The 24,618-nt window shown below is 32.2% G+C and overlaps 1 protein-coding gene across 1 annotated transcript in view; it reads right to left on the reverse strand.

The window, feature by feature from the left end:
* Positions 1-24,618, reverse strand: part of Chm (CHM Rab escort protein) — a 167,528-nt gene that overhangs the window by 10,481 nt on the left and 132,429 nt on the right. Inside the window, exon 13 of the mRNA XM_077106285.1 lies at positions 3,378-3,476. Coding sequence (XP_076962400.1) covers positions 3,378-3,476 — 99 coding nt within the window. The remainder of the gene's footprint in view (positions 1-3,377; positions 3,477-24,618) is intronic.

Raw genomic sequence — 24,618 nt, forward strand, 5'->3', positions numbered from 1 at the left:
AGTAGCAGAAATGTTTTTCTCCAATAGCTCACTTCATTCATTTAGATAGTGTAAAGACTAAAGTAATCAGAAAGTTAGAATAGATCTTGAACAAATTAAAATCAAGTGAATCCTGAATAAAAGCAAGAACAAAAATAACTTTGGTAAATTGAATAAAAACAAGAAACGATGTACAGTTGCACACCATGTGTAAGGAGTAAGACAACCATTTTAGGTAAGTTGTTTTCAACCACTGGCAGAATAGCCCTTGATTGAGTCTGAATGGAATACATATAAAAATGCAATTAAGACATTTGTTTTCACAACCCAACAAGTACTTAAATCCCCTTATCAGTCACCAACTTCAAATTACACCTATAAGGGGAATTCACAGAACGTGCTACTCTTTGAGATAAAAATGAATGAAATGGAATGTGGTAACTCAACAAGCCATGTACAGTGGAGGGAAAAGAGAAAGAAGATGGTGCAGTGATGACACTACATTTTAGACATTTCAAAATACACTACTGAAAGAAAGTCTTGCTTTAATGTGTATTGAAAATATCAATTTTCCTGGTAAAAGAAGAAAACTCTCAGAATAGTTTTACCAGTGAGACTGGTAAGTATATACTGTTCACTTTCTAATTCTCTTTCAGTGCTTTGAATGATATTCTATAGTCTGGAAGAATTAATGTACAATGAATGGTGAACAATCATCCCATTTTCTCACCTGCAGAATCAGGTTAATTAAGCAAAAAGCATTTGGTATACTTTTGGGGACTAAGAATTAGAGAAGGGTGAGTGCATACAGAACTATGCAACAACATACCCCATTATTTCATACAAATATAATTAACCAATAAAAATATGGAAAAAGAAAATAAAAAGCAGAGAAGGGTTTCAAGATTCCTGATGATGTTACAGAAGGTTAGCAAATAGGGCTCTTGAAAGTATTTTGAGCCAGAGTTTATCTCAAGGGCCTTGGCTGACAGGTATAAAGTGAAAAGGCAAGAAAGAGAGGGAATACCTACAGAACTCTACTGGAATTTTTCAGAAACATTGACAAAGAAGTACTGTATTTGAAAAGAGAATATTATCTTTTCCAAGAAATGAGCTTCCCTGCAAGGTGACCAAACTGACTTTCACAAAGGATTACAATGCACAGCACCATACAGAATGTAGAACTCAGAGAAAAATAAAATGAAATAAGGCCAAATAATGTTATTCCTTTCGTCTATATTTTAACATAAAATATTTACAATGCTCTAAAGCATAAGGTTTCACATGATTGTCAAATAATCAAAACATAATAAAAGCTATCAATCTGTGAAAATATGGGATTTTGCTACAGGGAAGAATGTGCTTTAATGCATTAAAAGTTCATATTGCTCATAAAGTTCATTCTTCCTCATTTAGGCAGGAAAATGAATTGAGTTCTCTTCTGCAGGTGACTTTGCCTCTTTGACCTGCCATGGCCCAGTGCTCACTTTATCTGGTGATTCATTTTCAATAACTCCAACAGTATTTGTTCTGACATTTTAATTAAAATATGACCACTACCTCATCCTGATGATAAAAAGGCCTATGTGTCAGTGAAAACTAGCTTTTCAGTGCCTCAGTGCACCTGAGGACCTCTCTGAGCACATAGTTCTTACAAAAGAATTTCACTCAGCTTCTAAACAATACATCATTTCAAAATGGGATCACTTTAACCATTAAGATTAATGTTCAAAAATCTAAAATGGCCAGAGGATGCTATGTAAAGAACAAATAATGTTCCCCAGCTTGATTTTTAAAACAAAAAATTAAATGCATTTAAGAAGAGAAATGATACAAGATTCAAATTTACTGTTCTATTTGACACTATCATAGAATGAAAGTAAAACAGAAACATGAAAAATTTTAGAAATGACAAAGAAAGGGTTTTTGTAATTAAGGGGCAGATGTAGTTAGAATCAAAAGATAAATTTTAACTCCATATTATGTTTAGGAATATTACCATGTATCATAACTCTAAAATCAAACTTTTAACAATGAACCAAATATTTATATGAAATTTTCAGATGAAGAAAATAAGAAATAAATTAAATTCTAAAGTTTTTAGATTGGAGGACATTATTCAAGAAGCACACAAAGAATTTAATTATATTAGTACAAGTTCCTGAAAATGGAACAGTTTGTTTTCTTATGTAAATATAAACATTCCTTGCTGAATAAACAGGGAGCTGAATAAAAGTTAAGATTCCATGTCTGCATTAAGAAAAGCAACATACACAGGAGATAAGCTAAAACAAAAAAGAACATATAGGAGTAAAAAATGTTTGTGTGTACAAATGTAACATTCAAATAAAATGATATATGAATTAATTGAAGAAAGTAAGCAAGACCCAGGTGGGAATACAAACACTATAATGAAAATCGCCTTTCTTTCATATAAATGAAGAACATCCATCAGGCTACTTTTTGATCACTTACACACAAAATATGCAACATTTCCTCCATTCACACTACAAGAGTTACTCTATTATGGGGAGAAAGAAGTTTTAAAAATCATGGTGGAAAAACATTTTTTCACAATAAATAAGAAGTATGTGGGCTGGGGTTGTGGCTCAGCAGTAAAGCACTCGCCTAGCACATGCGAGTCCCTGGGTTCGATCCTCAGCACCACATAAAAATAAAGATATTGTGTCCAACTATAACTCAAAAAAATTTTAAAAATTTAGAAAAAAAAGATGTACACATTTAAGGACTAAATATTCATCACATCAGTAGCATGCTATGCAGTAAAAGAAAATTATTAATTAGTATGGAGGTCTATGTTTGCCAATTAATATTTGAATCTTCTGTCATTTGAATCAACATCAAAGAAGGTAACTTTTCCTGATAAAGGAATATATGCTCTTTAAAAAAAACTAATATAAAGAAAATTATAAAAAATTGCCCATAATTCTACCAAAATTACTTGAGAAATTTCCTGATAGTCTTTTTCATGCATGAGAGAATGTATGCATGTAAAGTATACACTGGCATTTAATTATATATATTTTTGCGTATGTTTGTAATGTACATTTTCCCAATAACACTAGAGACTATTTCCCCATGTTTAAGAAGACAATGTATTCAAATCTCTTAGTAAAACATGTGAGAGTTGTTGCTGAATACATCATATTTCAGTTCAGGTTGTAAAAGCCTTCATGAGAGGAGCTGGGGTTGTGGCTCAGCGGTAGAGTACGAGGCCCTGGGTTCGACCTCAGCATCACATAAAATAAATAAATAAAATAAAGGTATTGTGTCAACTACAACTAAAAAATATTTATTAAAAAAAAAGCTTCATGAGATATCTAAGAGGAGTATTATAGTTACTTTATCTATCATGAATCATGGTTTATTTTTCTTACCTATCCCTGTTTCTGTATATGGAGTAAACAATTTCTCCACAACTGCTTCTAAATCTTCTTTTGCTGTTTTAGAAGATGTACAAGTCAAATGAACTAAATCTGTAAAGAAAAATAATATTTTGACTTACTGTTTATCATACTCCATTGCATTCATATTCAAGGCCACATGCTGGTATCATGGACAACAGGGAGCTGAATAAAAGTTAAGGTTCCTACCTGCAATAAGTTGATAATCTAGTGATAAGGAGACATAAAATGCATGATATTATGCTACATATATTAATAAAATATGTATTAAGAAATAGATTGAAAAATCACACTAAGATTTAAGGAGAAGTAGAAGTTGAGGTTAATTTTGTAAACAGTAGAAAAGTTTAGGAAATAACATTCGCAGAAAAGTGCCTAAATTATCCTTATAAAATTCATAAAAATGATGGATAAAGAAACAAAATAATTGGAACAAAAAGACCAAAAATAAAATATTAATTTATCTAAGAAAACACACTTTCTATCCTTAAGACAAAAGAATCCATTTATACAGAGTTTACTGATAATTAAAAACAAATCATATATTTATTATAGTGTTTTCAAAAAATTTTAGGGAGAACATTATTGGCTTACTTTGCCAATACATTACACATTCACACATATACTTGTCATACACACATATATTTTCATACACATATGAAATGGCATAGATGAAAACAGCACATATATTTTTAGGAATCCCAAATCACTTTTCTTTTGCATTTATAAATTCATGGAACCTGGACTTTGAAGAATGATCAGGTTAGAGAATAAAAAAAAGACCCTTCATAGAAACAAAAAACTGTAGCTAAATTCAGTTAGAACATCTAAAGGTATATGCACAAAGTTGGATAAGATTTCTATATACTGGAAGAAAGGACTGATTAAAGAGATCTCTAAATGAGATCTCTTTTGGAAAGGGTTTGCTTGGGGTAGGATAAAATAATGGCAGAAAGAATATATTCTAGAAGACAGAATGCTAAGAAATTCCTATTCCACCAATAGAAAGGTATACCTACCTTTTCTCCAAGAGTATAGGAAATTTTTATTACTGGTAAAGATGGTTCAAATTTTATCATGGAAGCCAATATCAGAATAGGAGTCTTATTATCAAAATTCATTTCATATTTAACTTATCTATAATATCTAATAATAAACAGAGGGATTTTTAATAACTATATGAGCTAAAATTGAATTTTATAGTCCCCCTTCCACCCAGCTCATCAAGCAATGTGATATTCATGGATAGTTGCTGAATTATTTATGGTTTAATAAAACATTTACCTTAATTAAGGATTATTTTTACATGAATTTAACAATGATTCACATAGACTCTGGGATTTTTAAAAAAAAATTTTAGTTGTCAATGGACCTTTATTTTATTTATTGATACATGGTGCTGAGAATCAAACCCATTGTCTCACACATTCTAGGCAAGAGCTCTGCCACTGAACCACAATCCCCACCCAAGTTCTGGACTATTTTAAGATGTATATTATTTCAAAAGTAAAATAAACTTCACAACAATATTCTTATTAATTAAATTTTTGAATCCTGTTTCATGTTGGTGGGTAGGGGGTTTAAATTTCATAGATAATCATGAAACTAACAGGGTATGCAATTACAAAGGTCAGAAATTCCTGATAATATATGTGAGAATGACTATTCTGTCCCTCTCATCACACAGTCTCATAGTGCTCATGCCAAAGTTCTCAATTTTCCAGTTCTTATGTATTTAATTAACATTAACTAGGGAAAAAGCAGATGCAGATGAATGCAAACAAGATAGTATATTTTGAAAAGTAACTTAGTGGCTAAATTATTGGCTCCATTAAACAAGATATGTATTTTAAAGAAGTAAAATAATGTTAAGTATATTCTTGTTTCCCAACAATGTAACAGTTCGGTTCAAGTAATGCTTGCAAAAATTTCTAGTATTCAAGTCATATTAACATCTTGTACTTAATTAATTTCATAGCAATTCTTTAAAAGACAAAGACATTCATAACCTGAATTTTAATGTCTGTACTTTGACTCCACTTAGATGCTACATTATCAGTTGATCTATAACATTTTAGGCATAAACAACTATATTTTCCTCAATACACTTTCTCATTTTCCCATTACCTGTCACATCCTTTTACAGGTTGCTCTGAACCCATTTTCATTATTTTCAAATCACAGATTGTGGACTGTGTTATCTTTAAGATTATTTTGAAAATTGGAATATTAATCTTTGTAAATCCTTTTCAGCAGCAAGCTCTAAGGACCAATTTTCTTGTTCTGCCAAATAGAACTTTTATTTACAGTGGGTGTTCAGTAAGTGTTTGGTGCTAATGATAATTTGGATCCTTGTTATGGAAAAGCATTACATACTCACATGCTTGAACAGACGAGCATGCACCCATAAATCATCTATACATACACAAGCGTGAGGAAGATCCGACTACTTTCTTACAAGAAATGTAGAATATTATCTACCAGGATAGACACAAGGAAATTACCAAGAGATCAATCTCAAATCAAATATGCCTGAGAAATGTTCATAGATAAATAAGATGTACCTGTAAAATGCTCAAAAGAATTTGAAGAATTGACCATATCGCTAACAGACATGTGTAACTATTCTACACTATTTAAGCATGTTATAAGTGGGATTTCATTTCATTTGTGCAACAGCATTTATCATAGTTCTATAGGTGAGAAAACAGATGGACAACGGAGTGCAGGAGATTTCCCAAAGTCATGAAATTAATAAAAGAACGAGCTGGGACTAAGAGCTGGAATTCAAGCCCAGGTGGTCAGTCTGCAGAGTGCCTGTCCTTGGACATTAAAAGACATTTGTGATTGTCATAATGGCCTACAGAAGGCAGAGCCAGTCATTTAAGTCAGCAGTCTTCAAACTGCTGAGAATACACAAGGACTTTTGGCAAGGTATAATAACTACAAGGGAATCATTTTCCAGATGTTGAACTTCACCTCTTTTCACTTCATTAAGAAATAATACATCAACAAATTTTACTTTTGGTGTTGAATATTTATAAAAATGTAATACATTATGACACTGATTATTTTTGCAAATAATTATTATATGATCCAAAATTTTTAATATTTAAAAACTTACTACACCAAAAAGTTTCCAAAACTCCTTTTATTTTTTTAAAATTGATTATTGTGGGTATCAAATAACCTTGCTACTCAGATTCCATGAATACATTTAAAAGAACATTATTATAGTTTTATTACTACAAATAAATATTTATAATGTTAGAATTTATTTATAAATTTATACTCTGCGATTATACTCTACAGTTATTTGAGCCTTCTGAAGAAAAATTATATATGTGGACTTAAAAATATTCAAGGGGTACATGAGCAAAAAGTCTGAACACCTTGAGCCCATGACCAGTGACTAAACCTGGAGAATATATTGTCATGTTTTGAATAATATTAACTCTCTATGTGAAATACTTCTTTGCATCCTGTGTCATCTCCACAGGCTTAATTTGCTCAAAGGCAAACAACAAGCACAAATTAGATCAGATGGGCAAACACATTCCTAAAAGTGTTACATTTCATTAACACCAACTGACAATTATTACTGAGATTGTGGCATATGCAGCAGAAGACGAAACATTTCCCACAGGTGCCATGCGATCTTATAACTGACACAAAAATTAAATCTTAACTCTACCTTTTATAAACCATGCTCCTTTTACTTCGTTTAGAAAGCACTTAAAGGCCTACTGGGCTAAAGAAATATAACACAATATATTCTCTATCAAAATTCCTATATTGGTAATACACTTAGATTTTGTACAGGCATTTAAGAAACATTAGTTCAAAATAAGCTTATTTCCTAAATGTAAGAGTAATCCTTGAAAAACTTTGATGAATGGAATGTCAGTTACAATCAGCATCATAAGAAAAAAAAAGGATCTGAAAGGGAGAAGTCAGAAATCACTTGACACAAAGCTAGAAATAATAACATATTTTCAGATCTCCAAAACCTGGTTTGGAATACTGATCTATACCACAGGTTATTGTTTTGAAACATATGATAAATGAGATGTCTACTCAGAATTAGAAAAATGTGCATATTTTTAAAAATTTGTTCTTTTTAGGTATACATGACAGTAGAGTATATTTTGACATATTATACATACATGGAGCATAACTTATTCTAAATAGGATCCTGTTCTTGCAGGTGGACATGATGTGGAGTTTCACTGGTCATGTATTCAAATATGAACATAGGAAAGTTACATCCTCTTCATTCTACTATCTTTTCTATTCACATCCCCTCCCTTTCCTACGTTCCCTTTTGTTTAATCCAATTATATGAGTATATTTAAAAGTAACAAGCCTAATGTACAGTAGCAAAGCTACATAGTATAGGATGAATATGTGGGTCTGGTTTTACTTCTGCTCTCCAGAAACACTTGGTTAAGTGAGTTTCTCTCTCTGACCTCAGTGTCTTCATGACTAAACAGAAGGTACAAAATTAGTTATCAAAAGGCCTCTAATACTCTAAAATTTTATGAAGCCAACTTCTTATTATGACCATGATTTTTTCAGTGATGACAGATTCTAAACCAAAAACTAATGGTGTTAACAAATGGCTATAAAACCTAAGTAAATGATCACTGAGAAAGAAAATAATTCCATTCTTCAAGCTTCTGAGGTAATCACAAACAGCAGTCATTCACTCTATACAATAGGCAAAATTGTTCCAAATGCTTTGAAAGAAACTTGATGTAAAGGTAGTTAACAATTGTGTTTTGTTGTACAACCTAACTAGAAAACATAATTTATGTATATTTTATGGCTCATAAGTTATCTTTTATATATGCATAAAGGTGAAATATAAGTCATGTCATAAAGTACAAGTAAGAATATAATAGAGTCAATAAGATAAAAAAGGTTAGAAAGCCCATTTTCCTTAAGGTACCAACTGAGGAACTAAATGGTATATGACACACAATTTGTTTTTCTAACCCAACCATGGAAAAAATTACGGAGTTAAACTGTACTTTAACAGCAGAATTTAAGGAAAAAAAATCTCTAGAATACCAACTTAAGATCATGAGGAAAAATTAGACAACTTATAGAAAAAAGGCACAGTAAATTGCTTTAAATCATTATCTAAACTCAATTTTATAGTAGTAAAAGCAGAAAAGAGTATGTATATCAGTTCCAAAAAGGATTCTATAATATTCATTATTTTATATACATAATATTCATATTATATATTAAAATATATAATCATATCATAAATAACTTCCTCTCATATCAGATTGAAATAGATTAAAATAGCTGTTACTTACTGATTAGTATGTACTTAAATATTCCAAAGTGTTTGGAATATGAAGTATAAAGTACATGAACTTGAATGTCAAGTACAAGGGCTACAGAGATGTTTTGTTTATGTGCAAATGATTTTAAAGGAAAACAACCCTTAGGCAAACTATCCAAAAGAAAAAAGGGAAAAGAACTCAAATTAACTAACTTTGAGATGAAAAAGGATATATCACCAGAGACACTACTACAATCCAGAGAATCATCAGAAACTATTTTGAAAATTTATAATACAATAAGCTATAAAATCTTCAAGATATGGAAGTATTTACCGGGCATGGTGGCACACACCTGTAATCCCAACAGCTTGGGAGGCTGAGGCAGGAGATTTGCAAGTTCAGAGCCAGCATCAGCAACTTAGTGAGGCCCTAAGTAACTCAATGAGACCCTGTCTCTAAGAAAAAAAATATATAAAAAAAGGTCTAGGGATATGGCTCAGTGGTAAAGTGCCCCTGGGTTAAATCCCTGACATCCCCCCTCCCCAAAAAAGGAGAAATTCCTAGAGACATATGACTTCCCCAAATTGAACTAAGATACAGAAAACTTAAACAAATCACTATCACATAATGACATAATGATACTGAAGCAGCTATCAACAGTCTTCCAACAAAGAAAAGCTCAGGACTGCATGTATTCTCATTTGAGTTCTACCAGACCTTTAAAGAAGAATACCAATCCTCCTCAAATTAATCCATGAAACAGAAAAGGAAGGAACTCTGCCAAACTCATTCTATAAAGCCAGTATTGCACTGACAGCAAAATAAGACAAAAATGCATCAAGAAAAGTTCAGACCAATACCCCTGATGAACACAGATGCAAAAATTATTAATAAAATATCTGCAAATTACATACTTAAATACTTTAAAAAGATAGTATGCCGTGGTAGAGTGGGTTTCATCCAAAGGATGAAAGGTTGGTTCAACATATGGAAATCAATAAATGTGCTTGGTACAGTGGTGCAAGCCTGTAATCTCAGTGGCTCCAGAGGCTAAGGCAGTAGGATCACATTTAAAGCTGGCCTCAGCAACTTAGTGAGGCCCTAATCAACTCAGCAAGACCCTGTCTTTAAATAAAATATTAAAAAATGGCTGGGGATGTGGCTCAGTGATTAAGGACCACTGGTTCCACTGGTTCAATCCCTGGTTCAAAAAAAAATAGACTTAAGTATAAGAATAACATGCTTATCTCAATAGATGCAGGAAAAAGCATTTGACAAAGTCCAGCACCCATTCATGATTAAAACAATAAAAAAAATAGAGATAGAAGGAATTTACCTCAACATTGTAAAGGCTATATATGACAAACCCAAGGCCAATATTATCCTGAATGGGGGAAAAAAATTAAAAGCATTTTCTCTAAAAACAGGAGCAAGACAAGAATGCCCATCTTCACCACTCCTATTCACCACAGTACTTCTAGACAGAGCATCAGGCAAGAGAAGGAAATTAAAGGGGTACAAACACGAAAAGAAGAGCTAAAATTATCTCTTTGCTGATGACACGATCCTCCATTTAGAAGACCCAAAAATTTCCACCAGAAGATTTTTAGAGCTCATAAATAAATTCAGCAAAGTAGCAGGATACAAAATCACCACCCATAAATCAATTGTGTTCCTATACTACAATGGTGAATCTGCTGAAAACGAAATTAGGAAAACTAGCTCATTTTTCACAATAGCCTCAAAAATACTTGGGAACCAATCTAACAAAAGAGGTAAACCACCCATAGAACACTAAACAATAAAATTGAGGAAGACCTTAGAAGACAGAAACCCCCCCCCCATGTTCTTGGATAGGCATAATTAATATTGTCAAAATGGGTATTCTACCAAAAAGCACTGTATAGATTCAATGCAATTCCCATCAAAATGCCAATAACATTCTTATCAGAACTAGATAAAGCAGATATAAAGTTCATTTAGAAAAAAAAATAGGAGACCCCAAATAGCCAAAGCAATCCTTAGCCAGAAAAGTGAAACAGGAGCCATAATAATACTGGACTCCAACTTATACAACTTAAACCAACATAGTATTATCACTGTAACAGGCATGAAGACCAATGGAATAGAATAGAAGACAAAGAGACAAAATCAGATAAATACAGTTATCTTATTCTAGTCAAAATGACAAAAACATTTTGGAGAAATGAGAGATAGCCTTTTTAGCAAATGGTGCCGGGAAGACTAGAAAGCCACATATAGCAGAATGGAATTTAACCACTCTATCTTACCCTGCATAGAAGTCAACTCAAAGTGGATCAAAGGCCTACAAATTAGACTAGAAACCCTGCAACTGTTAGAAGAAAATGTAGGCCCAACACTCCATCATGTCAGCACAGGAAACAATTTCCTTAACAAGACTTCTAAAGCACAAAAAATAAAAGAAAATAAAATGAATAAGTGGGATTACAGCACATTAGAGTGTGCTAAATATCTGATGTGCTATTGAACAGTTTTTACACCAAATAAGTCATGTTAAAAAATTATTAATTTTCATGTGGTGCTGAGGAGCCCAGGGCCTCACACATGATAGGTGAGCACTCTACCACTGAGCCACAACCCCAGCCCCCAAATAAGAGATTCTAAATAGTCTTCTAACCATTCCTTACTTCATTTCCAGTGTAATGAAAATTGATTTAACAAGTTAACCAAGGCATTTTTATTTTCAATAAAAGGTAACTCTAGTTTCCTTTGGAGGTATCTCTGCTGGAGAATTATTTTTTAAAAATAATTCAAATTGTAAATATTTATGGGCTAAATGTGATAATTTGATACATGCATACAATGCGTAATGATCAAATTGGGATATTTAGCATTTACATATTATTAAATATTTGATTAACATATTATGGAGTGTAGTGTGATATTTTAATACATGTAATGTCCAGATTAGGGTTTCAATTTCTTTATGCTTACTTTATGTTAGTGTTCTTTTTTTCCTTTTTGTAGTATTTGGAATTAAACCCAGGTGCATTCTATCACTTAGGTAAATCTCTGAACCATTCTATTTTATTTTGACACCAGGTCTCATTAAATTTCCCAGGCTGTCCTCAAACTTGTGATCCTTCTATCTCAGCCTCCCAAGTGCCTGAGCTTATAGGTGTACACCATTGTGCCGGGCTTGTGTTTGGAGTTTTTGAGCTCCTGTCTTCTAGTCATTTATAAAATATATAATAGGCTTTTGTGGACTACAGTCATCCCACAGTGTAATAGAATACTAGAACAAAATACTTTTAATACCTGTATTTTGATACACACTATCCAAACTCCCTCTATTTCTCCCCTCCTTCAACCCTTCCCAACCTCTAGCAATCATTATTATAGATTCAGATCAACTTTTTTTTAGCATCCACTTATGACACTTATGCAGTGTCTTTCTGTGTCTGACTTATCACACTTAACATAATGTCTTCAAGTTCCATCCATTTTCAGCAAATTATAGGATATTATTATTTTATGGCTGAAAATATTTCCTTATGTGTGTGTAGTATATTGTTTTTACTCATTCATCCACTAATGGATGTCTAGGTTGATTTCATGTTTTAGATACTGTGAACAGTACAGCAATAAATGAAGTTGTATAGGTTATATCTTTGATTTACTAATTTCATTTCCTTATATATCTAGAAATAGGATAGTTGAATCATATAGATCTACCGTTTGTTTTTTGAGGAGCCTCCATATTGTTCTCCATAATGACTGTACAATATACAGTTCCAATGCTGAATAAAAGTTCCCTTTTTTCCACATGCACAAAAGCATTTGGTACTTCTTGTCTTTTTGATAAAAGCCATTCAAACTGGGATGAGATGGTATGTTACTGTGGCTTTGATTTGCATTTCCTTGATAGCTAATTATGTTGAAAATTTTTCATAAAATTTTTGGGAACTAAGAGGGTAGCTCAGTGGTGAAGTGTTAGCATAGCATTCCTGAGGCTCTGGGTTTAATCTCTAGCATTACAAACAAAAACAAAAGCAACCCAATATCTGAATTTCTTCTTTTGAGAAGTACCTACTCATATCAATTGCCCATTTGGAAATTGAATTGTTTTTTTGTTAGTGGGTTTTTAATTCCTTATATATTCTGGATATTAATTTCTGCTGCAGACATCTGTTACAAGAGCTGAATGTCTGCTTTTAGAATAATTTTTTTAAAAAATAATGAAGGGCAATCTTTGGCTCAGCCCACTAATATGTCTCTAGGGGCTTCCGTTCATTTGCTACAACATACTCCTATGACTCTTCCAGTTCCTACTCTGCATTTAGTTTTAAAGTAAGAACTAACATTTAATAAGTACTTGTAAGTGCCATGACCTGCTCATATTAATTTGATCCTGATAACAATCCTGAGGTAAATACTATCATAATCCTTATTATATACATAGGGATGCTGAGGAGGATGCTGAAGGATTAAGTAACCTGCATAAGATCAGTCAAGTAGTAAGTAAAAGCTGGAATTTTAAACAGGCCTGTTTACCACTATAAAATAGCATATTAATACATATCTCCTCTGTTAACTGAACTATTTATTTGCCTTGCAAGTTCTTTTCATATACACAATTCCCTATGGTATGAGGGTAGGATTTCCTAAGAGTTTTACAAATTCCAAATCAACCTAAATTTAAAGCAATGCAACATCAGTGAAAAGTTGTTAGAGACTAAACAGTCAAAGTGACTATAAACAATCAAGGTACTTTAATGTCTTAAGTATATTATTGGTCACACACTTAAGACTATGTAGAAGCATTTGCACAGCATGGGATAAAGAATAAAAAGTCTACAAAGTCCTAGTGACTCAAAGGCTGAGGCAGGAGGATTGCAAATTCAAAGCTAGCTGCAGCAACTTATTGAGGGCCTAAGCAAATTATCGAGACCCTATCTCAAAATAAAACACAAAAAGTGCTGGGGATGTGACTCAGTGGTTAAGCACCCTTGGGTTCAATCCCTGATACCCCGCTAAAAGTATATAAAGTGTGATTTTTAAAAAGAAAAAATTACAATTATTGAAAGGTAGGAAACTCCAAGAGAATTACACATTGCATCTTATTGCATGATGCCTAACATATAAGATCCTCTTTCACAAAGACTATGAAATAAATTTTGTGTATTATACTTTATTAAATGTGACACAGTGAATAACAAGTACCACAGTACAGGTGAACCCTGAATTATACACTAAACTGTCTTAAATTTCTACCCTGTTTTCAATGAGAAGACAAAATAGATGCTGATTTAAGAATGTGCTAATTTGAGAAACATGTAATGAACAGAGACAAAGACAAACTGAGTGTCAGAATTAGTCAATATCTGAGTTCTTAGTATGTGCTCAGAAAGAATAACATGTAAAACTCTCACTAGCTAAGAGCAGAAGAACTATAACAAAGTTAAATGCTCTCCTTTTCTCATATTTATTTAAGTGGGAAAATAACTTTAAAATCAGTAACATTTTAAAAGGAAAATACATCTTTACCTATAGTTTGGTATGGTTAAAAAAATGAACTATGCTAAATCAGACATGAATGAAATCCAGTATGATCCAACAATCCAACTTCTGGATATGTATCCAAAAGAATTGAAATAACTCCATTGGAAGGGACATCTATAACCCTGTTAATGTGGCACTATTCACAATAGCCAAAACATGAAAGCAATGTGTCTATCAATGGAGGAATGGATAAAGAAAATATGGTTGAGTTTGGGCATAGTTCATTGGGAGAGAACAATTACTTAGGATGCTTGAGGTCCTGGGATCATTTCCCAACACTACAAAAACAACAACAAAGATAGGTGGTTTAGGTGAAAATATGGTATACAGACACACACACACACACACACACACACAAATATAAAAATAGCCTTAAAAAGAAGGACATCTTGTCATTCAAAACAGAATGGATGGAATTTGAACATAACAGGCTAAATGAAATGGTCCAGGTACAAAAAGACAAATACTGAATAATCTGATTATATGTGGAATATAAAACATTTAACCTGGGCTACGGTTGTAGCTCAGTGGTAGAGCACTGGCCTAGCATGTGTGAGGCACTGAGTTTGATCCTCAGTACCACATATAAATAAGTAAATAAAATAAAGGTATACAACATTTTAAAAATTAAAAAATAATAATATTGTAGGAACAGTAGAAAATCCATTACTAGAGGCAGAAGGTAAGGCTAGGAAGGTAGAAGGTAAAACTGGGAAGGTAGAGAGATCAAGAAAAAGGATTTATTAATCAAAAAGTAAAACATCTCAGACAGAAGAGATACTTTTTAAAATAATATTTTGTAGTTGTAGATGGACAGTATGCCTTTATTTTATTTGTTTATTTTTAGGCAGTGCTAAGGATCGAACTCAGCACCCAACACCTGCTGGGCAAGTGCTCTGCCACTGAGCTACAGCCCCAATCCAAGGAATACATTTTAATAGCCCTACAGGGTGGCCACAGTTAATGATAACATATATTCCTAAAAGAATAGATTTTTAATGTTCTTACTACAAAAAAATGATAAGGTGATGAAAATGCTAATTAAATTCACTTGATTGAATCTTTCTACAATGTATACTTAGGTCAGAACATCACATTGTACCCCAAAAGTAAAAATGGGTATTATTTGCCAATTTAAAAAATGATAACGTTAAGATTACCAAAAAATGTACAAAAAGACATAAATTTTTACACAAGGATTCCAATCTGTTCTTTAAATATCTTTGTAAAAAGTACATCTTACACAAACAAGCTAATATGGCCATGAATAATCTTTAAAATACATTTTTTTAAATAACTGAACTTTAAATGACTAAAGCTCACATTATTTACTTTCTGTAAATTTCATTTTATTACTTGTATGAAATGGGACAAGTCACACAGTCTCACTGGTATATATACTGATTATGTTTGATTTATTCAGGTATACTTGCATTATTTACAGTGGTTGCCAACATTTGTCAAGTGATTCTTCCAACAGGAAGAATGATGAGCTTAGCTCATAATTTCATCATTACAGCCTCAATTTTTAGGACAAGTGAACATGCTTGGTTCCACTTAACTAAACAAACTGATTATATCCCTATCACTTGTACAATGGGACCAAAGTCTAAATATATTTGTCTACTACTCTTAAGTAATTATTCACAGACAAAATAAACCACAACAAAACCCGTTTAGTTACTAATCTAAAAACATAAAACTTGTACAACATTTAGAATATATTCTTCCCCAAATACCATTTTATTTTTTGATTTTTAATAACCATGAGGAAATAGATGATCATTCACAGTTCAACATCATAATTAATATAAATATGAGAAATTCATAAGGTGGGATCCAAAAGGTGGGATCTTATGCCACAGATGTTCATATTCAGAATTTTCAACTTTTGGTGATCTTGAAGGTAATGAAAATGTGTTTCTAAATTACTGTAAAGTAACAATTATGTAAATTTTAAAACATGCTCTATTAAGTTCAGAATGTGCTTTATTCATAAAGACTTGGGAGAAAAGACAAAACTCTTAAAAGTAATTTACATGTAGTATGAAAAAAGAATATAACATTCTAAAGTAACTAATTTGTCTGTAATCAGGAAGTTTCAAAAGAGGAAAATAAATGATCTAGGAAAAGGTTTAGATATATAAAATAATCACATAGTAGGTATATTCACTTCTTTTTCTTATTTCTGACTCAAAACAAAAAAAAAATCAAGAGAAAGGTAAAGGATAGTTTAAAGCCTTCTGTGATATTATCAGCCTAGCTTTGTTTTAAAAGACAGACCAAGAACAACTTGCAACTAGTTGTGACATCAATGATGCTCAATTAGGGCATGTGCAGGAAAATAAACCATTAAAGACCTTTGATGTCCAAGTTACAAATTGCTTCTGAATGTCTGTGAACAGGCCCAGAGAATAAGAAAAGGAGAATGAAAACAAGCCAAAAATTAATTAAGTAATAAAAGCAAATGAATGATAAAAATGTCAGTTTCTATCTCAGTATCTTTCTTAAATCTTGCTATATATCACATCAAACACTCTTATAATAATAACTACTGATTAGTTTAAAATAACACATTATTATAGAATGAATGTATAAAAGATTTTAAAATGATCATGAACTTCTCTTTTTTCTGGAACAAGGAAAACATAACTAATAAATTCAAATTTATCTCCTTCAATCAATCTTCTTGGTACAAGCTCAGTGAAATTAAGAAAAAATACGAAAAAAGAAAAAAAAAAAAAAAACGAAGCCAGTCTATTTGTCTATACTCTGGTTGTGTATTAATATATTGGTTAAGCTACAATAAAAATCACAGAAACAATTTAATCATAGAAGAGGCAAGTGAGAAAGTTGTAGCTGAAGAGAGCTTTTAAAAAAAAAGTATCTTGGCTATTTTGCTTACAATACTGTCATACATTACCAAACATGTATGCAAGACTGGTGGCTTTCTCCACACATGCAAAATATGGACTACTGGGGGTTTTCAGTTATTATGGGATCTTTCAAAACAATTTTGGATAATTTCTAATGAAGAATTAATAATTTCTAATAAAGAATCAATACACAATAAATTAAAAACTTTTCAAAAGTTAAATACTAAATGAGGCAATTTTGTAGACTCTTTTGACAATATTCTATATAGAATAGTCATAGTCTCATGTTTTAAAATAGTTTATTTATTTATTTATTTATTTGCAATGCTAAGGATCAAACCCAGTATCTCACATATGATAGACAAGTGCTCTGCCACTAAGCTATACAGCCCCAGCATCCCATAGTCTCATTTAATTTACTATAAAATCAAGCTAGAAATTGATTCCCACAAAATTCGGTATATGAATTTTAAAAAATTTTCTTTTCAATTTCATGACATATAAAGATAGCGTGTTTTAAATTTCTTTGTTTTGCATTTGCTAGTCGATAGATTTCCCAGAAACTTTAGTCTCTATCATTAAAGTTAGAAAATGTCACTTTAAAAACAAGATGTAAGTTTAGAGTGGGAATGATTAAATCAAGCTAATTAACAAATCCTCAGACACTTATCACTGTTTCTTTGGTAAAACTTTTGAAATCTACTCTTGTAACATTTTTGAGTAAACAGAAATGAAAATATCACTATATCCTGTAAATAAAACTATTATTTGCCAATTAAAAATAAGCATAGCTGGGCACAGTGGTACACTACTGTAATCCTAGTGGCTCAGGAGGCTGAGGCAGGAGGATTGAGGGTTCAAAACCAGTCTCAGCAAGAGCAAGGCTCTAAGTAACTCAGAGAGACCCTGTCTCTAAATAAAATACAAAATAGGGCTGGGGATGTGGCTCAGTGGTTGAGTGCCCCTGAGTTCAATCCCCAGTACAAAACAAAAAAACGAAAAACAAAAAACATTAAGTAGTGCTAGGGCTATAGGTCAGTGGAAGAGAGCTTGCCTTGCACATGTGAGGCACTGGGTTTGATCCTTAGCACCACATTAAAAAATAAAATAAAGGCATTCTGTCCATCTACAACCACAAAATTTTAAAAAAAAAGTAAAGCCTCATCCTCATGAACAAACAAACAAACAAAAAAGCAGCAGCAGCAAGACTTTGCATGTGGTTTATTTTCTTTTATTCATTGGTGCTAAGCAAAAAGTACTTGTTCTAGGAATAGAAATTATAAGCCATGTTCCAAATACTAATTTCTGGACTAGAAATGCAAAGATAATGATGCTGTGATTGCTCTGAGAAGCAGTAGAGTAGCAAAAAGTGTGAGCTTTAGAACCTGACTGCCTGCATTCAAATTCTGCTTCTCTCATCCATTGGAGAAATGATTTACCTTCTCTGTGCCTCAGTTTCCTAATTTGAATAATAGAAAAGAAAATGGACCTATCTCACACCTGTGAAGAATAAATTGAATTGACCATGTGCATGCATAGTGTAAGTACTTAATGTTTGATACATATCATTATTATTAAGATGGAATAAATGTTAACCTAGAAGAAAGTACAGGCAGGGTTCCATTTGAAAAAGGAACAAGAATCTAACTACATGAATGAGTCAGGGAATGCTTGGAAAGGTGATAATATTTGAATCAGGATCTGAAAAGATAAAGAAGAATTTAACTGGTTTGCAAGGTCACACCTGGGTAAAGGAACAATATGTGCAAAGGCCCAAAGGCAAGGGAAAGCATGTTAATATTAAAATGAATAATATTTTGCTGTAAGTAATATCTGTAATACAGTATATTAGTAATGCATTCATATTATCCATCATGTTATAAACAGAAGCTGCCATTTATTATGTCCTTACTCTTTGCCACACATTGTAAATTGCTTTATAAACACTGAATTTCTGCAATAGTCCTAATTCATTTATAACCACTGGCACAACATTTAGTGGGAGCTCAAAAAAATGTTTACTGCATGACTATCATCACAGAATATTAGAATATTTTCTTTATTGTTAGACAAAAAGAATCCTATAATTCTAGGGTTGGCACAAAGTTTATGACTTTTTCTTAAATATTTATTTTTTAGTTGTAGTTGGACACAATACCTTTATTTCACTTATTTATTTTTATGTGGCGCTGAGAATAGAACTCAGGGTCTCGCACATGCGAGGTAAGTGCTCTACAGCTGAGCCACAACCCCAGTTCCACAAAGTTTATGATTTATAACTAAAAAAAAAAAAAAGAAAAAAGAAAAGAAAATTTAAAGGTTGGGAATATCATTATTTTTAAAATTTCAGCACCACCATAGTGGTGGTCTGTGTGGGCCCTGAATCAAGTAATTATTTGAATCTCAGATAATCACTTACTAAGGTGCGTGAACTTAGACAATCTAATTAAACTCTCTAAGCTTTAGCTTGATAATCTGTAATATGGAACTAATAATACCTATTTCATAGAATTAAGAACAATATAAAATAATGAATGGCCACCAGAAAATTCTATGTAATAGCTATTATTATATAATATTTCAATGATACATATCACCCTATGACCTTCAGTAAAGGATCTTGCTATCTCTTTGGTTTAGTTTTATTTGTAGCAGGCCTAAAGATGAACTATATAGTAGTTACCCAGATGAATGACTTTTTTGTCTCATCACAAATTGCTTTAACAGATGCAGCCAACGAATACATTTCAAACTGGTGATCTCCTATATTTGGATGGGGCAGAGATATTCTTCCACCATTTCTTGCCACAAATTGCACTCTGAAGAATTTAATTATTATGGAAGTTCTTTGATCTCTTTATACTGATACCATGAATAAATATAACTCACATTAGAAAGCCACTAAGATAACTACATAAATGTCAAATTAGAGACCATATTGAAAATTAAACAATTTCCAAGGGATGTTTAAAATATTATAATAATGCCTAGAAAATGTGAAGGTAACAGTAACACTTCATGTTCCATATGACTTTAGAATACAAGAGGTATGTTTTGTCCTTCTCAACCAGTAGCAAGATTTTTCTAAATATTTTCTAATTTCACTGACTGGAAGAAAATGTTTGGGGATGGGAGAATATATAGATACACATAAGTAAATAAATTAAGCAGGAACAGAATACGAGTGACAAATGAGTAAGGGATCAAGGAAGGGCTGACTAATGTTAAAAGCTTTTTAAATTTTAGGAAGTATTTAATAAGGTAGGAAAATTTAATAGAAATGAAGAAAAAACAAAAGATGTTTAAATTTAATGACCACTTGAGATATTTATATATTGTAGCAGCCAGGAAATAAGCAAACAAAATGGTGGATTCCATTATACATAATCAACATGAAAATACTAAGGAATTTAGGGTACATCAAATTTTGATCACACAATGACAAATGTTGCTGATGATTCCTTATACTCCTAGCATAAATTTCTGATTCAAATTTCTATTATAGGAGTTTTATTCAGCCATAAAGAAAAACAAAATTATGTTTTTGCAGAAAAATGGATGGAACTTGAGACCGTTATGTTAAGTGAAATAAGCAAAACTTACAAGGTCAAGGGTCATATATTTTCTCTTATATGTGGAATCTAGAGAGGAAAAAGGAAAATAAAGGTAGGGGTGATCACATGAAAAGCAAAGGGAGATGAAAAGAATAGAGGAAAGAAACCAAGGGGTGGGAAGATGGAAAGGAGCAGGAAAGTCATAGGGAAGGATATTGGTCAAATTATATTGTTTTATTTTGTGCATGAACCAATATGTAACATCAAATCCCATATTATGTGCAATTATAATGCTCCAGTTAAATAAGGTGTGGAAAATTCTTATTGTAGAGAAATCAGAAAATCAAGGGAAACAAAAGGAAAAACCTACAATTTGGTTGCTTGCAACTATTTGGATATGACTACTGCTACTATTACTCTGGTATAATCTCTTTGGAACTCATTTCCTATAAAATGATGTCCAGTAAAAGCACATATTTGTGTGTGTGTATGTGCGCGCACGTGCGCGCGCGCACACACACACACACACACGTTTACACACATATATAAAAGCAAACATATTAATCCCTCATGATACTAAATTAGTTAAAAATTTTTGCCCATGAAGGCATTCTTCCAAATGCATTAATTTAGGGCAGCATTACCATGATAACAAAACCAGCTAAGGTCGACAAAAAAAAGAAAGAAAACTGCAGGCCAATATGTTTGATGAACATAGAAGAAAAATTCTAGCAAACTGAATCCAGTAGTACATTAAAATGATTATCATACACCATGATCAAGCGGGATTGACTCCAGGGACACAGATGTTTTACATACACATTAACAATGAAGGGCAAAAACCACCTCAATAAATGTATAAAAGACATCTGACAAATTTTAACGTCCCTTCCTGATAAATACACAGCACAAATGAAGTATAAAAGGAACACACCTCAACATAACAAAGGATATTCGTACTAAGCCAATGGATGTCATTATATTAAAAGGGGAAAAGCTGAAAGCTTCCTCCCTAAGATATGAAACAAGTCAAGGATATAAACTTTTGCTACTTTCATTCAACACATTTCTGGAAGGTCTAGCCAGAGAAATCAGGCAGAGAAAGAAGTAAAAGATAGATACCCGAATTAGAAAAAAAGTCATTGAATTATCACTTTTTACAGATGACACAATCATATATATATATGTGTGTGTGTCTATATATATATATATATATATATATATATATATATATATATCCCCCCAAACTCCATCAACAAATTATTAGAAGTAATAACTGAATTCATGAGAGTTGCAGAATACAAAATCAACATGTAAAAATCAGTAGTGATGCTACATGTCTATAGCCGATTATCTGGCACAGAAATAAAGAAAGCAATCAAATTTGCAACAGCTAAAAAGAATAAAATATATAGGGATGAATTTAACAAAGAGTTGAAATATCTGTATAATAAAAATTATAAAACCCTGATGAAAGAAAGAATATTGTTAAAATGCCCATACTACACAAAGCAATCTACAGATTCAAGGCAGTCTCTATCAAATTACCAATGCCATTCTTCAGAGACCTAAAAAAATTTTTTTAAATATTATTTAGTTGCCAATAGACTTTTATTTCATTTATTTATTTGTGGTGCTCAGAATCAAACCCAGTGCCTCACACATGCTACACAAGCACTCTACCACTGAGCCAAACCCCAGCCCCAAGACCTAAAAATTAATATGGAACAATGAAAAATTCCAAATAGACAAAGCCATCTTGAGCCAAAAAACAAACAGACAACAACAAACAAATCAGGAACACAATTTTATCTTACCTGACTTCAAAAGAGACTACAAAGCTGTAGTCACCAACATAGTGTGGTATTGGCACAAAAACAAGCACATAGACTAATGGAACATAATAAATATCCCAGAAATAAACTGAAATATCTATGGTCAACTGATTTTAGACAACAGTGCTAAGAACACAATGGAGAAGGCAGTCTTTTCAATAACTCGTGCTGGGAAAATTGAACATAAAGATGCAGAACAGGGAGTTACAGTGGGACATGCTTGTAATCCCAGCAGCTTGGGAGGCTGAGACAGGAAGACCACAAAATCAAGGCCAGCCTAAGCAATTTAGGAGACCCTGTCTCAAAATAAAAAAATAAAAAATGGGGTGCGGGGCTAGGGATGTGTAGTTAAACACCCTTAAGTTCAATCTGAAGTACAAAAAAAAAAAAAAAATCTAGAGGAATGTAACTGAAACTCTTAGTAGTAAAACATGTAAAAATCAATAGTGATGCTACATGTCAATAGCTGATATGTAGCCGACAACTCAAAATGGATTAAAAATTTTAATGTAAATACCCAAAACACATTATTACTGGAATAAAACATATGAGATATACTTCCAAACACTGGAATTCACCATGATTTTTTGGATAAGACACAAATGCACAGGCAACAAAAATAAAATGAGATAAATGAGATTATGCCAAACTAAAAGTTTTACACAGCAAAAGAAACAATCAACAAAATGAAGACACAATCTGGAGAAAATGAGAAAAATCTTTGCAAATTATATGTCTAACAAGGGGTTGAGATCCAGAATATGTCAAGAATTCCAAAATTTCAATTTCAAAACAAACAAAAAACACAGATTAAATAATGGGCAAATAACCTGAATAAAATTTTTTCAAGAGAATACAAAGGGATAACAAGTACATGAAAGAAAACCACTAGCCATAATGGAAATGCCAGTCAAAACACAATGAGATATCAACTCACTCCACTCAAAATGACTATTATCAAAGAAGAATTAAAAAAAAAAAAACCCTAGGAAACACTGGCAATAATGTAGAGAATGGGTAACTCTTACAAACTGTTGGTGCAAAGGAGTACAACCACTGTGAAAAATAGTATGAAGATTACTGAAAAAAATTATAAAGAAAATTGCCATATGATCCAGCAATCTCACTACTAGGTACATATCCAAAGGAAATGAAATTAGGTGAAACGATGCTGGCACTCCTATATTGATTGCAGCACTATTCACAATAGCTAAGAAATGGAAACAACCTAAGTGTACATCAATTGACAAATAGATAAAAAAAAAAGCAGTACAATTATACACTGGAATACTTTTCAGCCATAAAAAGAATGAAATCCTGCTATCTGTAACAACATAGAAAGAACCAGAGATCACTATGTTAAGTGAAATAAGCCATGCACAGAAAGTCATATACTATATCATCTCATGTAGATGAGTGAGATGATCAACTCTAAAAAAGTTGATCTCATAGAAGTTGAGAATGGTGGTTACTATAGACTGGAAGAATAGCAGGGAGGAAGGCCTAGAGAAAGGTTGATTAATGACTACCATGTTATAATTAGAAGCAAGAACTCTTGTGTGCAAATATACAGTAGGATGATAGATAACAATACCGTATTATATGTTTTAAAATCCTAGAAGAAATTATTTTGAAAGTTTTCACCACAAAGAAATGGTGTTTCACGAAGTAGATATTAACTTGACTTAAACATCACACAGTGTATATTTCATGGGTACATAAAATATTTGTTTTTATGTATCATTTAAAATAAATTTGACATATTAATTAACTTCTTAAAAGGCGTCCAAAGGATCCTATTGGCCCCTTCTAACATTTGAGGACACAAAGAAGGTGCCATCTATGAGAAACAGGCCCTTACCAAGCACACTGTTGCTGGCACCAAGATCTTAAACTTCCCAGTCTCCAGAACTGTGAAAAATAAAATTTTTGTTGCTTATAAATTATCCTATGTAAGGTACAGAAGCCTGAACAGCTAAAGCAGGAAGTAAAGAAGAAACCAAGCAGCCTAGAAAGAAAAATTATAGAAAGAATGGGAAAGTCACAGAAACCACTTCACTGGAGAACTGGATAATTATGGCTGTGAAGATTTAGCCATACAAATGTTT

This window comes from Callospermophilus lateralis, chromosome X, assembly GCF_048772815.1.
Source record: "Callospermophilus lateralis isolate mCalLat2 chromosome X, mCalLat2.hap1, whole genome shotgun sequence".
In the NCBI taxonomy this organism is placed as follows: domain Eukaryota; kingdom Metazoa; phylum Chordata; class Mammalia; order Rodentia; family Sciuridae; genus Callospermophilus; species Callospermophilus lateralis.